The 18,365-nt window shown below is 42.7% G+C and overlaps 1 protein-coding gene across 1 annotated transcript; it reads left to right on the plus strand.

Annotated features, from left to right (window-relative positions):
• Nucleotides 1–2,466: 2,466 nt before the first annotated feature.
• Nucleotides 2,467–17,724, plus strand: Tmbim4 (transmembrane BAX inhibitor motif containing 4). The gene is made up of 7 exons (XM_076920341.1): nt 2,467–2,646; nt 9,665–9,773; nt 11,103–11,208; nt 13,915–13,948; nt 15,133–15,250; nt 16,716–16,761; nt 17,439–17,724. The coding sequence occupies exons 1-7, from the start codon at nt 2,550–2,552 to the stop codon at nt 17,643–17,645; spliced, it is 717 nt and encodes a 238-aa protein (XP_076776456.1). The 5' UTR covers nt 2,467–2,549; the 3' UTR covers nt 17,646–17,724.
• Nucleotides 17,725–18,365: the final 641 nt, after the last annotated feature.

Below are 18,365 nucleotides of genomic sequence, written 5' to 3' on the forward strand. Positions count from 1 at the left end.
TGTGCTCCGCAACAGACATGATATGAGCTCAACTCCCATGCGTGATGGGTACAATGGAATTCTCTTCACATACATCCTGAATGCTGAAATGCAAGCTTTGGCAGAGGCAGACGCCATTATTGTATGTGTCCTTTCCGTACTCCATTGTCTTTTCGGGATTCACTTCTCAACACTAGCTTGAGGCAGGCAACACTAGAATGGCAACAACTGAGCGTTAAACCAAGCACAGGCTCCTTCTGAGTGCGTGATCTCTGTGGTGACGTAGGCAGTGCTTTGCAGTTCATGCTGGTCATAGCTACTTTACATCTGGGTCTTCTTAGCACTTAAAGTTGTCAGTCCCTTAGTTGTAACCACTCGATGAATGCTTAGAGATGTTCCTTTCCACCCCCACCCTCCCACAGGGTTTCTCTGTGTAGTCCTGGCTGTCCTGGAACTCACTCTATAGACCAGGCTGGCCTTGAACTCAGAAATCTGCCTGCCTCTGCCTCCCAAGTGCTGGGATTAAAGATGTGCGCCACCACTGCCCTGCTGAGATGTTCCTTTTTGTATTTAGCTAAATGTTTTTTCTGATCGTTAGTGAGAGTAGTGTTTCCCTATGTTTAATACCTATTTGGCTTCATTCTAAGCATACAGTTTTCTATTGGCAGTTTGCTTCAGAGGGTGGGTCTGGATTTGCGGTCATTCTGTTTATGGTATGGAATGGGAGCTTTATATAGATGTGCATATTAAAAGTATTTCCCATTCCGTGATTAGCTCTTCACTCCTCCACAAGGAAGCTTTCTTACTAGGTGTTTCCCATTTTATATAGTGTGTCAATCTTCTTAGATTAAATAATATTTTATCAGTTTTTAGAAATATTTGCATTTCTTCAAATTATAAAGGGATTATTTTATATAACTTTAAGTTTTAATATTTTGTCTTTCACATAGCAGGCACAAAGCTATGAATTATTTTTTCTTTGAATGAGATATTGGTGACGTCTTTAGATAATAAAAAGGTAGGTTCCCGGTTCACCTCCAGATTACCCTCTATAATAAGTTCTATCCTTACAGCTTTATTGAAGTAAGTCATAACATATTTAAAAAATAATAAAAGCTAAGCATTTTTCTTTCTTGTTATTGTGGAACATATCTGCAAAAAGGGTTCCTGAAAATATTACGTTTTTAGTTTTAGGATAGGCAGATGGTTCTTCAATCATTTTGAATCCCACTTGCCCGGCCTTTGGGGGGGGAGGGGGCTTTGATAAATACTGGAGAGTACAGGAGACTCAAAGTAAACTCATAGAAATAATTACAAGTGGGTCAGTTTATATACCTTTAATCCCAGCACTCATGAGACAGAAGCAGGTGGATCTCTGTGAGTTCAAGACCAGCCTGGTCTACATAGTGAATCTCAAGCCAGTTAGATATGTATTGAGACCCTCTAAAAAAAAATAAAGATAAATAAAATTACTGGTGTCCTGGAATATTTCTTTGGTGAGTATACACCTCATATTTGCAGCGTAACAGCAGTAGTGTCATGACAGATGCATTTCGTTATTGCCACCTTCTCTGTCATTCTTCCTTCGGCTTTGGTCATGAATTCTGTATTTGGCATTTCGTGGTCTGGCCTTTGTTTGTGTGTTTATCCAGCCTCATTCGTTGGCACCTGTCCCATACACCACCACGAGAACTTTGGCCTCTTAATTCGCAAATGTTGAGTCTTTGAAAATCTATATCATACGCCAGGGGTGGATTCCTACTTGTCTTTGAAGATGAAGCATGATTTAACAAAAACAAAGGGGAGGGGTCTGTTTTAAAAGAAATGGTCAATAAATGTAGGCCTAAATATTGCTTAAAAATAATTGTATTCAAAAGTGCATTCCTGGACCGAGTATTGAAGAAGTAAATAAATGAGAGGTTGTTGAACTGATAACAAGAAATCTGTCACGTTCAGCGTTTGTTCTGGGAGAAGTTCTCTAGAGGCCGAGGGGAAGTTTTTGAGAAAAATCCTAGAAAAAATTTCCTTGCGATGTCAGAGAGGGGGAGGGGGAGGGGGAGGGGGAGGAGGAGGGGGAGGGGAGGGGGAGGGGGAGGGGGAGAGGGAGGGGGAGGGGGAGGGGAAGGGGAAGAGGAAGGGAGAGAGAGAGAGAGGGAGAGAGAGAGCGAGAGAGATTGAGAGAGAGAGAGAGATTGAGAGAGATTGAGAGAGAGAGAGAGAGAGAGAGAGAGGGAGGGAGAGAGAGAGAGAGAGAGAGAGAGAGAGAGAGAGAGAGAGGGAGGGAGGGAGGGAGGGAGGGAGAGAGAGAGAGAGAGAGAGAGAGAGAGAGAGAGAGAGAGAGAGAGAGAGAGAGAGAGAGAGAGAGAGAGAGAGAAATCTGTCTCCTACTAGAAAGCAACCTCCTCTCCTAGTGGAGATTTTTCCATGGGAGCGATCGACTGGTTCGGCGCTCGCTCCAGCTAGGCAGGTCGGCTAGTTCTGTCTGGCGGCCATTCCGGAAGTGGCGGAAGGCGGTTGTGGTCAGTGTAGGCTGCGTCCTCGGCGGGGCAGGTGCGGGTGCTGCTGGCGACATGGCCGACACGGACCCGCGCTATCCCCGCTCCTCCATCGAGGATGACTTCAACTACGGCAGCTGCGTGGCGTCGGCCAGCGTGCACATCCGCATGGGTATGCGGCGGGTGGCCAGGGGGACCAGGGAGGAAATAAGTTTCTCAAGTGACCGGAGCCCGGCATAGTTGCCTTCTGGAGGTGTGGGCCGGATCGCTTGGGCCAGCCATTCTCAACCTGTGGGTCGCCTAAGGCCACCTGCACATCGGATATTTACATTATGATTCGTGACAGCAGCAAACTTACAGTTATGGAGTAGCGACGGAACTTATTGTATGGTTGGTGGTCAGCACATCTTGAGGATCCGTATCAAGGGGTCGCAGCTTTGGGAAGGTTGGAAATCACCGGCCTGTGCCCTTATTTACTTGTTCCCTGTGCTGAGAGCATCTGGCAACCGAGACCTTACCGTCTCAGTCATTACAGTCGCTCCGTGGGGTACAGAACTCGCACACGTGGGTGTAATGACATCAAGTCGCGGCAGCGCAAAGTTATTATTTTGAGCTTAAGCTCTTCTTTGTCACCTAACGAAGCGCAATTCGCTGTCAACCACAGGTCAGTTTACAGAAACTGACCCGATGCAGCCTGCCTGGGCAGCTGAAACCGGTTCTGGAAAAAAAAAATTTTTTTTGAAAGTGGTTCTGACGCATCAAGAATCTTGGTGCTTACCTAGCCCGGTATTCCTGTAATGAATTTTGAAATTCTTTTGACAAGTGAGCTCAGCTTTTAAAATGTATTAATTACGACAAAGTACGCACAGTAGAAAATTTGCCACCCCTAGCTTTGACGTATAGCACAGTAGTGTTTTGTCACACTGTTGTATCTCCTGTCTAGAACTTTATCATCTTTCAAAGCAAAAGTGAAACTGTAACCATTAAGTAACTGCCACTGCCTGCCTCCTCTGCTGTTGGCGACAACCATTCCATCAGTCTTTATGAAACTATTAAGAATGCCCCAGTAAAAAAAAAAAAAAAAGAAAAAGAAATCATACACTTTAGCCTTTGTGACTGGCGTGTTTCTGTTAATGTCTTCAAAGTGTATCCATGTCATAGCATATGTGTGTCTGGTCATTCTTCCTTTCTCTCAGGCCTACTCCAGAGTGCCGTGTAGTTGAGATCATATATGTTGGGTGTTTTATTCCCCTTCAGATTTACTTTATTCACTTGGTAGTGCCGTGTGTATTTAAGATTTCCCACCCCCATCCGCCATGACCCAATAGCTCAGTTGCCCTTTCTATAAGAATCCTCCTCTTTCTGTTTGCGTCTGCATACTCTCTTTCTTCAGCTCAAGGCGTCCTCTTGGTTGCATGTACCTTTGGACAGTGATGGATAAAACTGTTTTGTAAACTCCCACGTGCAGGTTTTTTGTGTGTACATAGTTTCAACTCATTTGGATAAATACCAAGGTACATGATAGCTGGGTCGTACACAAGAATATAGACTTTGGCCCTGCCTTCCTAGCAACAAAGAATGAGTTCTTCTTCATCCTTGCCAGAATTGGTGCTGTCATTCTTTTAGATTTGGGCCGTTTTAATAGATTCACTCTCTCTCTTTCTTTCTTTCTTTCTTTCTTTCTTTCTTTCTTTCTTTCTTCCTTCCTTCCTTCCTTCCCTCCCTCCCTCCCTCCCTCCCTCCCTCCCTCCCTCCCTCCCTCCTTTCTTTCTTTCTTTCTTTCTTTCTTTCTTTCTTTCTTTTGACTTACCAGGTATATCTTTTGCAAATATTATCTCCCAATCTGTCCTTTTATTCCCTTGATAGTGCCCATTAAAAAAAAATACTTTAGTGTTTGAACATTTAGCACATGCATATGATGCGCTTTGATCAGATCTACCCCGAATCCCAGCCCCTTCCTTCAGTTGCTCCTTATCCCTGCACTGTTTTTCCCTTTCAAGTTCATGTGCTCCGTTTTTAAAAAACAAACAAACAAACAAACAAAAAACATTGAGTCCAGTTCGTGCTGCCGTAGGAGCTTGGCAGTAGGACATACAGTGTGGGTAGTCATATAGCGTTGTAAAAGGAAACTGGCTTTCCTTGTCTTAGTCACTCTTCTATTGCTGTGAAGAGACACCATGACCATGGCAACTCTTATAAGAGAAAACATTCAATTGGGACTGGCTTACAGTTTGGGAGGCTCAGTCCACTATCATCATGGTGTGTAGAGCATGGAAGCGTGCAGGCAGGAGCTAGAGCAGTTCCTGAGCTATACCCTGATGGGTAGGCAAAGAACGAGACAGACTCTGGGCTTGTCCTGGGCTTTTGAAACCTGAAAGTCCACGCTAGTGACAGACTTCCTCCAACAAGGCCGCACCTTCTAATCCTTCTAATCTTTTCAAATAGTACCGTTCCCTGGATACTAAGTGTTTAAATCTATGAGTTTTTATTCAAGCCACTCCCCCCAGGAGTCATCAGCTGCTCATAGCTTCTCTGGTAATGCATTTGATTCATGGCGTTTGGATTGCAGTATTTCATTTTCTTAGCCAATATTTTACATTTATTCTTTGACAGCTCCATACATATATAAGATGTATCCTGTCCAGCCCCACTCCCTCCAACAGCCCTTTCTCCCCTTTCTGTCCTTTTGTTTGTGTTTTAATACATTGAATCCACTCAGTGCTACCTACATTTACCATCTACCTAGGCCAGGGCAACTTACTAGCAGCCGTGCAGGAAGAAAACTGACTTGTGTTCTCCACCAGTAGCCATCAGCTGCTCCTTGGCCCTTAGTTTTCAGACCCTTGAGTCAACACTTTCTACAGTATTCTACTATTTTCTAACATCACCGTGAAAAGCCACGTTCCCCACAGTGACATTTGGTGCGCTGTTTTCAGCCCTGAGAAATTTCCTCTCACCCTCTGAGCTCACCTCACATCGTAAGGGCAGGCTCCCAAGGAATCCCACTTCCTCTTGAAACTTCCCTGGGCTCAGGAGCCCCATCCACATTGACTGGCTTGACCCTGTGCAGGTCGTGTTCAGGGAACCATAGGTGCTGTCAGCACGTGAGTACAGCAGCTGGACCATGGCTTGGAGACAGTGTTTCTCAGCACTCCTTCCTATCTTCCTAGCTCTTACATTCTTTCCATCTCTTCTTCAGTGTTCCTCAGCGGGGTTGGGGGGATGAAATAGATACCCTGTAAGAGGACAAAAAGGTGGGGATGAGGAGAGAGAGAGAGAGAAGGAATATTTTTCTCAACAGTTCCATATTCTCAGCACTTGGAGTGTAGATTAAGCTGTGGCCTTTTCATATACCTTCATTGTTGTTATTTATTTATTTATTTATTTAGCATTCTGCCTGCATATACACCTGCACACTAGAAGAGGGCACCAGATCTCTTCATAGAGATGGTTGTGAGCCACCATATGGTTGCTGGGAATTGAACTCAGGACCGCTGGAGGAGTAACCAGTGCTCTTAACCTCTAAGCCATCTCCCCAGCCCCTTCATATATGTTCTTTACAGTGGTAAATTGGTTTCTTTTGGTTCTTAGCTCACAAATCATAGTAGAATTTTGTCATATGCGTTTTCTGTGTCAGTTGACAGCGACATGACATCATTTCCTCCCATGTGTTTCATTCTATAAATGTGGTATATCACATTTGATTGATGTTCATATATTGAACCATCCTAGCATTCCAGGAGTAAATCCCACTTAGTCATGAAGTCGACTCTTCTTTGCTGGTTTTTTATGTTCAGGACTATTGTGTCTGATCATCAGGCATGTTGAGCTGTAGTTTCATCGCACCTTAACTTTGTTGCTCTTTATAGAAATGCTTGAAATAAGAAGGGAGTTGGCATATGTAGCAAGTACTGGGAGTGGGTAGAACAGAGAGTTTCCTGCTGGTCTCAGAAACGATGACATGAGCCACTGGGTCAGCTCAGGGAATAACAGGGACAGAAGGTGACAGACATGACGCTGCAGGAAGCTATCAGAAACAATACATGAACATCAAACTGCAGAGGTGGTCTTGAGTGTGTCACAGGGCGTCCATGAGAGAGGCCCCAGTGAGGCAAGGTCAGGCTTAAGGAATAGTTTAAACCATTAAGGGATATTTAATAAATACATTTGATTCTTTTTTTTTTTCCTCAGGAGCTCTGTACTTGATGCGAAGATAGATAAATAGAAGTTTTGCAGGTCACAATTGTTGTTCTTAAAAAACATCGACTTGGCCAGCAGCTGAAATAACTTTTCTCTGGCAGCTTAGCTAAATTCTAAAGTGCCAAATGCCAAGTCTGGAGGGACTTCTGGGAGGAAGAAGCATCTGAGAAGTGAAGGAACCTAAGGAGGAAGTGGGATTCCATCCCTCGGAGCTCACACTTTACGTGTGAGGTGAGCTCATGGGGAGAGAGGACGTTTCTGATGAGCTACTCAGTTCTGGGAAATATTCACAGTGGGGTTAGAACATAGGACAGTGTTGTAGAAAGACCCTTGACTTAAGAGTCTGAAAATTAAACACAGTCTGGCTGGTAGTGTGGAGCTTTGCCATCCCTAATCTTTAAAGTTGACAACTGCTGCAGTGTAACAGGATGTATCATTGTATGTTTGGCTGTAAGGGCCAAACAATTATTTAAACAATTGAAACTTCTCTACATTGGGTGAGAAGTAGTTTGGCATGGGACTCAAAACTAGGTTTCAGTAGTCTAGGGACTAGGCACTCAAAACTAGGTTTCTAAAAGTACCTTCCCCCTTTCCCCTCTTTCTCCCCCCTCTATTTTTTTTTTTTAACATAGTTTTATTCTTGACTGATTTCTGTGTAGTGCACATGACTATAGCAGTACAGATCATGGTCTCAAGCACTCAGGAAACTTGTTTGTATGAACAGCTAAATATTCAGGAACATTTTAGTTAGGAACCCTGGAAACTGGGCTGATAACTAAGCCACCTCTTCTGTGTTTATTAAGTGATTCTCAGCTGTTTCTTTTAAATATAAACAAAGGCCCTCTCTTCTCTTCTCTGTGTGCATGCCCTCCTCCCTCTCCAACCCCATTTTCCCATGACAGCTTCCCTGGCCTCAGTCTTTGGGACCAGTGATTTTGCCCACCCGAGACCAGCTTCCCAATAAGCGTGCCTTTAATATAAAAAGTGAAATAAAATGAACAAAGGAGCTATTTATAATATATATATTTTCTGAAAGATACTTTTGGAATGCTGTACTTCTAATCAAGATTTTCTGGTGGAAAACATCGAACCCTAAAGTTATAATAGAGAAATTATGTGAGAGTCAATTTCTGAGCGTAGTGTTCACCTTAAATACGTTAATAGCAGTGAGTAGTCGATATAACTAGTCCACTGTAACATACACATCAGTGTGTTAAACTAGTCTTTTTTTAAATCAGCATGCTATGTGTTATTTGGAAAAATTAAGATACTGCTATTTTGTACACTCATGAACAACCTTACAGTTCACAGGTCGTGTTATCTACAGACCTGTTTCATAATTTTATATGTTCACTCACTGTGTCTTATATTTGAAAATAGCTATCCTTACAGCTTTATCAATCATGTAAAATGTGGTGTCACTCATAGTATATATTACCATGATTTATTTAACCATTGTCTCTTGAGGGTTACCTTTCTTCATTCATATAGATACAAAGGTTAAATGCATTTTAAATTTGATTGACATTATCACTTGTTGACTGTTCAGCAAACAATACAGGAAGATACCTTTTTTGTACCCTTACCAGTCCTTTTATGAAGATTTCTGAACTGACAATTTGATAGATCTGGGAGTGGCCAAATAGTATTTCCAGCTTTGTGAGATATACAGTCTGTGTCCAGCTGTTCAAAAGCGGTTTAGAGGCTATCTCGAGGAATGAGTGTGGCTAAGCCCCAAGAAAGCCTTACTCACAAAGCCAACTTACAGGCTAGAGGGCCATAGTTCTTATAGTCTTGGGGTAGGTTAAAGGATTCTCCTAAGCCGGATGTGGCCTACACACTTACAATCCCAGCATTTGGAAGTTGAGGCGGGAATATCCTGAGTTAGCAGCCAGCCTGAGATACAAAGAGACCTTGTGTAAAACAAATAAATGAAAGAGAACATGATCTTGGCTTTGATTTGCATTTTAGTTGTGTGAGTGAACATGAACTTATTCCTTTACTTAGAGGTGGGCGCTATACTAGATACTTGGATATAGCTGTATACAGTTGACTTGTCAGTCCACAGTCATCAAGAGTTGTCATTTGAATGGGAAAGCAGGCAGTACAGCCCTTAAGTAAATATGCTAAAGTAGAGGAGCGAAACAGAGATATGGGGCAAAAGAGACATAAGTGTGGCCTTAAAACTATAGTTAGGAGCTGGAGAGATGTCTCAGCAATTAACACCACTGGCTTTTCTTCCAGAGGACCTAGATTCAATTCCCAGTGATCACCTAACTGCTTACAGCCTTCTGTAACTCCAGCCCCAGAGGATCTAATACTCTTTCTGGCCTCTTCTGGTGTTGTATGCATGTGGTGCGTAGACATACGTGCAGGCAAAACACCCATGCACATAAGTAAGATAATCATGATGACAGCTCCTTTACTTATGGAATGGCAGAGAACTTTATAATTTTAAGATGTTTCATTATAAAAAAGCATTTCCATTATATCTAGCTATATGTTGTTTGTTTTTCATATCCAAAGTGGAACCGTTCTGTAAAACTGCTGCCGTCTTCTTCTTTCCCTTGTTCGATGCTTTACAAACAGGCATTTGATAGTTTCTCTTTATTATAATGAAAATATTTGAACTTTCTGGACCACTAATTTAATTTTTTAAGCTTCATGGCGTTTGGGGAATTAGATACCCCTTCTAATTTTTTAATTGTTTTTCTCCCTCTAGGTTTAGTTACAGGTTTTATTATTTAAAAGTGCTTGCTGCCAAGCCTAGCCTTCTGAGTTAAATCCTGGAACTCACACGGTGGAAGCAGGCCCTGACACTAGCGTCTTTTCTACTCCACACTGAAACCATGGCTTGTGTCTCTCTCATCCACCAAACCAAACAAAATAAAGACAAAACTAGAAACCCTTGTTTTTTCAAAGAAATTTGGTCTTGACAGAGGGACAGATATTTTGGAAAATAGTCATGTAACTATTTCCCTCTCTTCTAGCCTTTCTCAGAAAAGTCTACAGCATCCTCTCTCTGCAAGTCCTCCTAACTACAGTGACCTCTGCCCTGTTCCTGTATTTCCAGGCTTTGCGCACATTTGTCCATGAAAGGTAAGAGGAGACGATTCTAAATCATTTCCAGACATTTCATCTGATGTTTTCTATGATAAACGTCTGTCATCTCACCTCTGTGAGCCTGATTTGTTTTTCATATAGGAGAATATTTCACCACACGTTATTTCACCTCATCTTAATGTATAGTTTTATAGCATTAAACCATCTAGAATTAATTAAGAGTTTGTACTGCAGGCCGCTGAGGTGGCTCCACCTGGGAAGACTATGATGGGGTAATGAGCCGCAGAACCAGGGAGGTAGAAAGAGAAAATCGACCCCCATAACTCCACACATGCGCACTGGCTCTCAGATGCCCATGCCCCTCCCCCTACAACACACAAAATAAGTAAAACTTCAAAAAAAATATAAAAGAAAAAATATTGTTCTGTATACATCACAGTTATTTCATTTTATTGTATTTAATTGTGCCATCCGTCTTGTTACCATCTTGTCCCCAAAGCCCAAGACTATACTTGCAAAATAAAGTTATGTGAAAAATATGTGGTCATGTTAATCTTGTTTCGTTGACAGAATGATTTTACCGAGAAGTTTCTGCACCTGATCTATCATTTAGTAAAGATTTTCTTCTCAGCATAACTATTTATGTGGCTAAAGATAAGATGGTTTCTTTATTTGAAAAAAAAAAAAAATGAAGAATAACTATTTTCTAAGAAGTAGATTGTCTCTCCTCCTCCTACCAAAGGAGGTCTTAAACTGTTGGTTGGCCATTCTGGGATATAGTTATTTAAAGTATAGCCCTGTGGTAAATACCCTAAAAGAGTAGCCATGTGTAAAATTCACTTCTAATTTAATATCCTTTGTTTATTGTATTTTACTTAACAAAATACTTTGCTAATTACAAATATTACTGCACTGTGAAGGACATCAGTAAAGGAAAGCTAAAGAGCCCCTCCCATACTCTCATAGCCCCTCCCACTCTTCTACAGCCCTTCCCACCCTCTTACAGCCCTTCCTACCCTCTTACAGACTCTCCCACCCTCTTACAGACCCTCCCACTCTTTTATAGCCCCTCCCACTTTACCCTCCCACCCTCTTACAGACCCGCCCACTCTTTATAGCCCCTCCCACCCTCTTACAGACCCTCCCACTCTTTTATAGGCCCTCCATACCCTTCAAGTTTTCCGGTTAGCAAATAAGTTGTTGTGTTTTTGTTTTGTTGTTGTTGTTGTTTTAAAATTTTGTATGGATCCAGATTTTTTTCTTGCAATTCTAAGAACATAGAGAATACATAGATTTTACTAAGTTGTATACCGTCATCCCAGCTATTTTTACGCTTGAAATAGTTTTTAATGTTATGTCTTTCAGCCCTGCCTTAATTGTGGTGTTTGCTCTGGGATCTCTGGGCTTGGTCTTTGCGCTGACTGTACACAGACACACACATCCTCTGAACCTCTATCTGCTCTTCGCATTCGTGAGTACTTTGATGCTGTCCGTGCATTAGCATGTGGGGTCAGTGGCCGGCCCTAGGTGGCTTCCTCTTTCGTTGTCCACCTTGATTTTAAGACAGGGTCTCAGCAGGTTTGAACGTACCATCTCAGCTAGATTTGCTGAGTGCTAAGCCCCAGGGACCCGCCAGTCTCCGCCCTCCAGCACGCGGGTTACAGACGTCGCTCACCCGTCCCTCACCCGTCCCTCACCGCACCAGGGCTCTGGGATCCGAACTCAGGTCCTCCTGCTTACACAGCAGAAGCTTTACCCACAGGCCCACCGCCCCAGCCAGAGCCATCGCCCCGGCCCTGAAGTTTTACTTAGATCGCATTAGGAAATTACTTACACATGCATATTCTTTGAGCACTCGTAACTGTCGTCTGCTGTAGTGGTTCTTCTGTTATTAGGATTTAGTGGCAAACACAGCAACCTGGCCTCTCAACCCTCTGCATTTGTGACATTTGGCAAGGCCTTCTTGTATATGTAGAAAATGAAAATTGTAAGGTATATATCTGTGCGACACTTTGTGCCTCTAGCTTTCTGGAAGTTAGAGCAGGAGAGTGTATTGTGCCTTTAACTTAGAGAGTCCAGCTCATGATTAATTCTGTTAGTTTCACATCTTCTCTCAGTTTTCTTAAGGGGTCAGTTTTTGTTTTTTAACTTGTTATAAATTTATAGATGGGAGAACCTAACATTAGGTTCTATTTACTTGCTGAGACAGTTGTTAAAATTAAAATCGCAGTTGACATCTATAAAAACCTCATTTTAATTCAAGTAAGGTTGGTAAAGCTCTGTGTAGTTTCACGTTCTTCCGTCTCATCTCATGACAAGTTTCCTCCAATACTGTCCCCTGACAGTTTTCTCCAAGACATTGGAAATGCAGTATGTATTGTCAGATCAGAGTAAAAAGACCACTTTTACATTTGCAGTAAGTCAAATGCTTCAAATAAAGGAATTTGGTTCTGCTAATGGTTCATATTAAAGTGGTGCTCATGACTTTAAAAATTATTCATTTAAAATGTATTAATTTAAATCTTAATTTGTGTAAGCATATGAGCCCCAGCCCAGGCTGTCTCAGAGAGGAGTTCATTTTCAGGGTGTAGGAGCCGCTCGCACCTCCCAGTCTGAAGAGCTGAAGGAAGGTTCTGGAGGCAATACTATGGGGTAACTGAGTGGCAGGCTGTGTTCTCCGAGCCGCCTCTCTGTTCCACGCCTGCCCTTGCCCACCAGATCCCTTCTTACTCTGGCCTGACAGTCTCCCATCAGCCCACACAGTTCGGTCTTCTGCTGTAGCTCCCACTGCCCCTGCTTTACTCCTTCAGACCCTGAAAGAAAGTATCTGCCTATGCAGATCACAGTGTAGATGTTAACAAATATGTAGTGTGCAGTCCTTGGTCAGACCACAGTGTCTACCTCATCTGTGCAATGGGAGACAAGGAGGAGGCAAACAAACAGACAAAAAAATGAAAACCTAAAAATAAATGAAACCTAAGGCCGAGTGGGCCGGCAGGCTGACTCCGTCAGTAACGATGTCTGATGAGCTGAGCTCAGTCCCTGAACTATAAATGTAAAGCCCACATAAGGGTAGGAGTGACCCACCTCCACAAAGTTCTTTCCTCTGCCTGAAGACTCTGCCCATGCACATGTCCTGGGCACATATAATAACGATAAACTCAAAACAACTCTGGAGTGACGGCTCAGTGGTTGAGAGCACTGACTACTCTTGTAGTGGATCAGGGTTCAGCTCCCAGCACCCACGTGGTGGCTCACAACATATTAAACTCTAGTTCAGTTCTAGGACATCTGACATCCTCTTCTGGTCTTCACATGTACATGGTATACACACAAACATAATTACATATAGGATACATATAGGCAAACACTGGTACACATAGGATAAAAATAAATCTTTTTTAAAAAGCTACTATCTTCAAATTTGTTGCAGCCTCTATTTAGAAAGACTGATTTCTTTGTAGCACAGGATAGACCCCCTTTTGCCCAGCTCTGAATAGAAAAGCTTTAGCCAAAGGTTTCCTGAGCAAGATGCCACTTGTTACCACGTGACCTGTTCATCCTGTGCTTCGCTGAAGCTGTTTAACAAAGAAGTGCATAGAGCACAGCTCCTTCCTCTCATTGCTCCCTGACCTCCTGACGATGTTTCTTCATTGTTGAGTTTTGTTTTGTCCTTCAGCAGCAAAGTAAGAGGGAAAGGAGTTTAACCAGCTCTGCCAGGGTGCATGTGCATGTGTGTACTTATGTTTTCAAAAAGCACTATTTCGAGTGATGCAGTGGGCTTGGTGCGACCCTGTTCTTCACTATAGTTGTATTTGCAGTCTCCTGTCTCCTGCGGGAGCTTTCATACAGGGAGGGGTTGCTTTCATGCTACACGCATCGGCACACGACAAGAGGAAATCCACTTTTCTATGTCAATTCCATTGTTTAACCTCCTGTTACAAAAACGTGGCTAAAGCTTACAGAGCCACAAAGAGCACGCAATATCCACAGTGCATCGAGGCCTCCTTGTCATTACCTTGGGATTACACTGTCCTGCCCCATGCATGTCACAGGTTCCTCAGAAGCTCACGTGAGACCGTCCCCATGGGACCACACTGGACTGGTAGACATGAGGGTGTGTGTGTGGGACACTGGCCATTTTCATGCGTCCCTTAATGAGAGTTTCTTTTCCTAGACACTGTTGGAAGCCCTGGCCGTGGCCACTGTTGGTAAGTCCCTTTATGTGTTGCTGTTTTACTGTGGATAAAATCTTTCTAGTAACAAGGTATTTGGGGTTAAACTTTAACTCATGGGCTGTTATATTAAAAACATGACATTTATGAAGATTGTCGATAAGCACAAGTCAAATATTTATACTTTACATAGGTCAGCCAAGCTGAGAGGAAGTGGGGAAGCAGACGGATTGGAGAATACCTTTTCATTTATGATTTCCTGTTGATAGAGAAGAGATACTAGAGTTGATCTCTCCTACTTCCAAGGTCTCCTCTGTCACACCCCACTCCCTAAGAAGTGCCCCCATTGAGTTGTGGCTGCTTCATCTCCGTTCCCCCAAATGGCACACAGGATGTGTGTTCATTTCTATTTCTGTATTTCATGTGTTTCCTGGCCAAGTGTCTGCTATAATTATGTGATGTCCCCTAATAATGTCTCAAACGAACAATTCAGAGAACCAAAATAAACAATCGGAGTGTTCGCAGGTGGGTTACTGTGGTGCCAGAGACCCCAGTTAACTGTTTGAGGACCAGCAAGTCGCTCCTTTGGAGAAAGATGTTGTTTATCCCTCTTCCTGTTCTGCCGTTGCCGCTCCTAACCATTTGGTCCTCTGTGCTGTGGGTAAATGGCAGGCCATCTCAGACATCCTGAATGTTTTCCTTGCTCAGTTGCCTTGGGTCAGGCTGCTCAGCTGATTGAGCCGTCTAGGTGATGGCTAACATTGCTGCCACTGTTTAGGAAGGCACAGCCAGATCACTGCCATCCTTAACCACAGGGACCTTACAAAGACTCTGATAAGTGCTAATGGAGCCAGACCTGGTCATCGATAGCAGTTTGGTTAACTATAAGATAATGTGACCTGCTTATTTTGTATTAATAACTATTTTGGAGTATTTAAATTTTACTATGTGTGTGGTTTTATAAATCATTTTAATTGTTTGTCTTGATAGTTGGAATAGAAGAGAGTGAGAGTGGAGGACCAGAGAGGAGTGGGGTGGATATGATTAGATATGCTGTGAACGTGTGTGGGGATGCTACAGCAAACCCATTATGTATAGATAATTAATACACACATCACAAACATTAAAACAGCTAAAATGCAAGAGAATTTTTCTGTTGTCCTAGGCAAGGCTGTTTGTCTTGGCTGTTTGTGCATGTTTTAATAGGTTTATTTTTACAGTTACTTTCTATGATGTGTATCTGGTTCTGCAAGCATTTATAATGACTACTGCAGTCTTTCTTGGCTTGACTGCTTATACTCTACAATCAAAGAGGGATTTCACCAAATTTGGAGCAGGGTAAGTACTAAGTCTTGGGACACACACACACACACACACACACACACACACTATGTTACAGGTAGTCAGGAAATGCTGTTGTATTGGTGTCTGTCTGTTTAACATGGAGGCTAATACAAAGCCGTCTCTGAGTACGGGGACTAGGCCCTTCTCCGCAGGAGCATTCATGGAGAAGGGTGTTGTGGCCCAAGCTGCCCCACGCTTGGGGGCCAGAAATGTTGAGAACTGCTCTACCCCACGTTTGGGGTCCAAAATGTCTTGGACCGTTCTGTCAATGTTGGAACCCGCACTGCCAAAAGCCTTGGGAGCTAAGTTGTTAGAGCCTGCACTGCCCCAAGCTGCTCCAGTCTGCGGGTCGGGTTCAGCAAGAGAGAGAGTGAAGAGTGAGGATGGACGTGAAGAATGGAGACCAGTTTATTCTTTATTCCTGTTTATTCTTCAGTCTCTCTTCTTCTCTCCAAGTCTCAAGTCTTGAGTTCCTAGTCCCTAGTTTCTAGTCCCTAGTGCCTCCAAGTTCCAAGTTCTTCCTCCAAGTGCCAAGTGCCTAATACCTAATGTCTTCTTCCTCAATGCCTAATTCCTACTCCAAGTTGTACTGAACTCTTCTGTCTGCCTCTTGCCTTTTATATGTCTCACTTCTAAGCCACGCCTCTAAGTCACGCCTTTAAGTCACACCCTTAGGCCTTGTCTCTAAATCTGATCTCTAAGTCACGCCCTTAAGTCTCAGCTCTAAATCACACCTTTAAGTCTCACACACCCAAGGGAAGATCCTGGGTATCTAAAACAAGATGTTATCATAGTGTGCTCAGCTGTTGTAGGCTAATGTAATCAAGTCTCTTGTCAGGGTATATGGCTCAAGATGGCTGCCAGGATGATAGCCGCCTTCTGTCAGCTCCCCACAGAAGGGCTGCCACTTTTAGTTGTTTTCTTCTTTTATCTGGTGAAAGGAAGGTGATTGTGTCTGCCCTCCTCTATGTCCCCAAAGGAGAGCCCTTTAGAGAGCTGAGGCTTGTGTGCATTGGGAGCCGGTCTGGGTTCAGCCTTGGTTCTAATCTCATTTCTGTTGCTCTAATCAAATGTTTATGAGTCCTTACATTTTAGTTATTCTGCAGCAAAAATCTGGAGTTACTTCTTCATAAAATTATATGAAGAAATAATGAAGAATGGGCTTAAAAGGTGTTTGGGGGCTGGAGAGGTGGTTTACTGGGTAAGAACATTTGCTACTCTTGCAGGGGACCTGGGTTTTGTTCCCAACATTCTCATGGTGGCTCTCAATCATTCCCAATTCCATTTCCAAAGAACCTGGTACCCTCTTCTGACTTCTTCAGTTATCAGCAGGCATATGATACACATGCATACATGCAGACAAAACACTCAGACACATAATTTTTTTTATTTTAAAAAAGTGTTTTAGTGAGGAATATTGTAACCCATTAGCCTTTTTTGTTGTTGTTGTTGTTTACAGGCTGTTTGCTGGTTTGTGGATTTTGTGCTTGGCAGGATTTTTGAAGGTGAGTTGTTTTAGATCAGTTAACTCAAATATAACTCTACCTATGTCAGCATAAGTCACCTAAAATCCCTGAGTGTCATTTATAGAGGACACTTAGTCATAAATATCTAGAGCATTTATATATAGAATATACAATAATTTCAGTGAGAGTCATGGTTTTATGTTAATCATTATCACTGATTGAGAAAAAGATGGATGCACAAACAAGAGAAATTGTACAGGAAAGGCCCTGACTTAGAGCTGCCAACCTCTGAGTGGCTCACTTAACTCTGAAAACAACGGGGCCAATGAGATTAGAGGTGCTTGCCTTTAAGCCCGGGGCCTGAAGTCGATCCCTGAGGCCCACAGAGTGCAAGGCCTCTTGTGATGTCCACATTCACGCATGCTGCTGTGGTACGCATAGTCCCCGCCCCCAGGAAATGAGCCAGTGTCACAAAAAGTTTAATTCTAAACAGTTCATGTCAAAGTCAAGTAGTGAACTTAACTGAAAGATAACTGCTTAACAGGCAAACATGAGTTTCACTTTGCCTGACTTGCGCTTGCAGCATCTGTCTTCATACCTCAGTGTTGTGTGTCCTTGTCACTCATGCTACTGGCAGAAGATTGTATTAAAAGTCACTGAAGTGGGTCTAACGTAATTCCTGAGTATGAACGTTTTCCTTACTCCCTGGCTTGTAGGTGTTTTTTTATAGTGAGACAGTGGAGCTGGTCTTGGCCTCTCTAGGCGCCCTCCTCTTCTGTGGATTCATCATCTATGACACCCACTCGCTGATGCACCGACTCTCTCCCGAAGAGTACGTGTTAGCGGCCATCAGTCTCTACATGGATATCATCAATCTCTTCCTGCACCTGCTGAAGTTTCTGGAAGCAGTTAATAAAAAGTAACTGAACAGTATTCAGAGACAGTTTTATTATGAAAAAAGTTTGAATTATACTTAAATATTAAAAGCATTTGTGATCTTTATTGGCATTCTGTATTCTACACTTTAAAATCTTACTATTCTCTGTTTTTTCCTCATTTCCAAATCCTTGACTTAAAGTCTTAGGCAAGAGTTATTAAAATGTTTTTTCCTTTTTCATCAATTGATGCAGGGTCTCTGTGTAGTCCAATATGACCTCTAACTCAGGATCTTACTATGTCAGCTTCCTGTGTTCTGGGAATACAGGCATGTACCACCTGCCTGGCTTATTTTATTATTTTTTATAAGTGTTTTGCATGCACGTATGTATATGTAGCATGTGTATGTTTGGTGTCTGCAGAGGCCAGAAGGGGTTGTTGTGTCACCTGGCGCTGGCGTTACAGGCAGTTCTAACATGGAAACTGCACTGGAGTTCTCTAAAAGAATAGCAAGTGTCCCTCAGGATCATTGAGCCATTTGTCAGCTCACTGTTCGCTTCTGAAAATGCCGAGTTTATAAATGGAAAATCACTGGTATAAAATATATTTGATAAAAATGAATGATGTTTATATTTCCTGGTAACAAACTTCATATGGTTAGCTTTCATAAGAGCTTTGTCAGGCCAAATTGTGGAATGTATCTTAATACATAACAGGTTTATTTCATTTTCCAAATTTCTGTTCAAAAGCCACAGCCTTTGCTACAT

The sequence above is a fragment of the Arvicanthis niloticus genome, chromosome 22 (genome assembly GCF_011762505.2).
Source record: "Arvicanthis niloticus isolate mArvNil1 chromosome 22, mArvNil1.pat.X, whole genome shotgun sequence".
NCBI classification, from domain to species: domain Eukaryota; kingdom Metazoa; phylum Chordata; class Mammalia; order Rodentia; family Muridae; genus Arvicanthis; species Arvicanthis niloticus.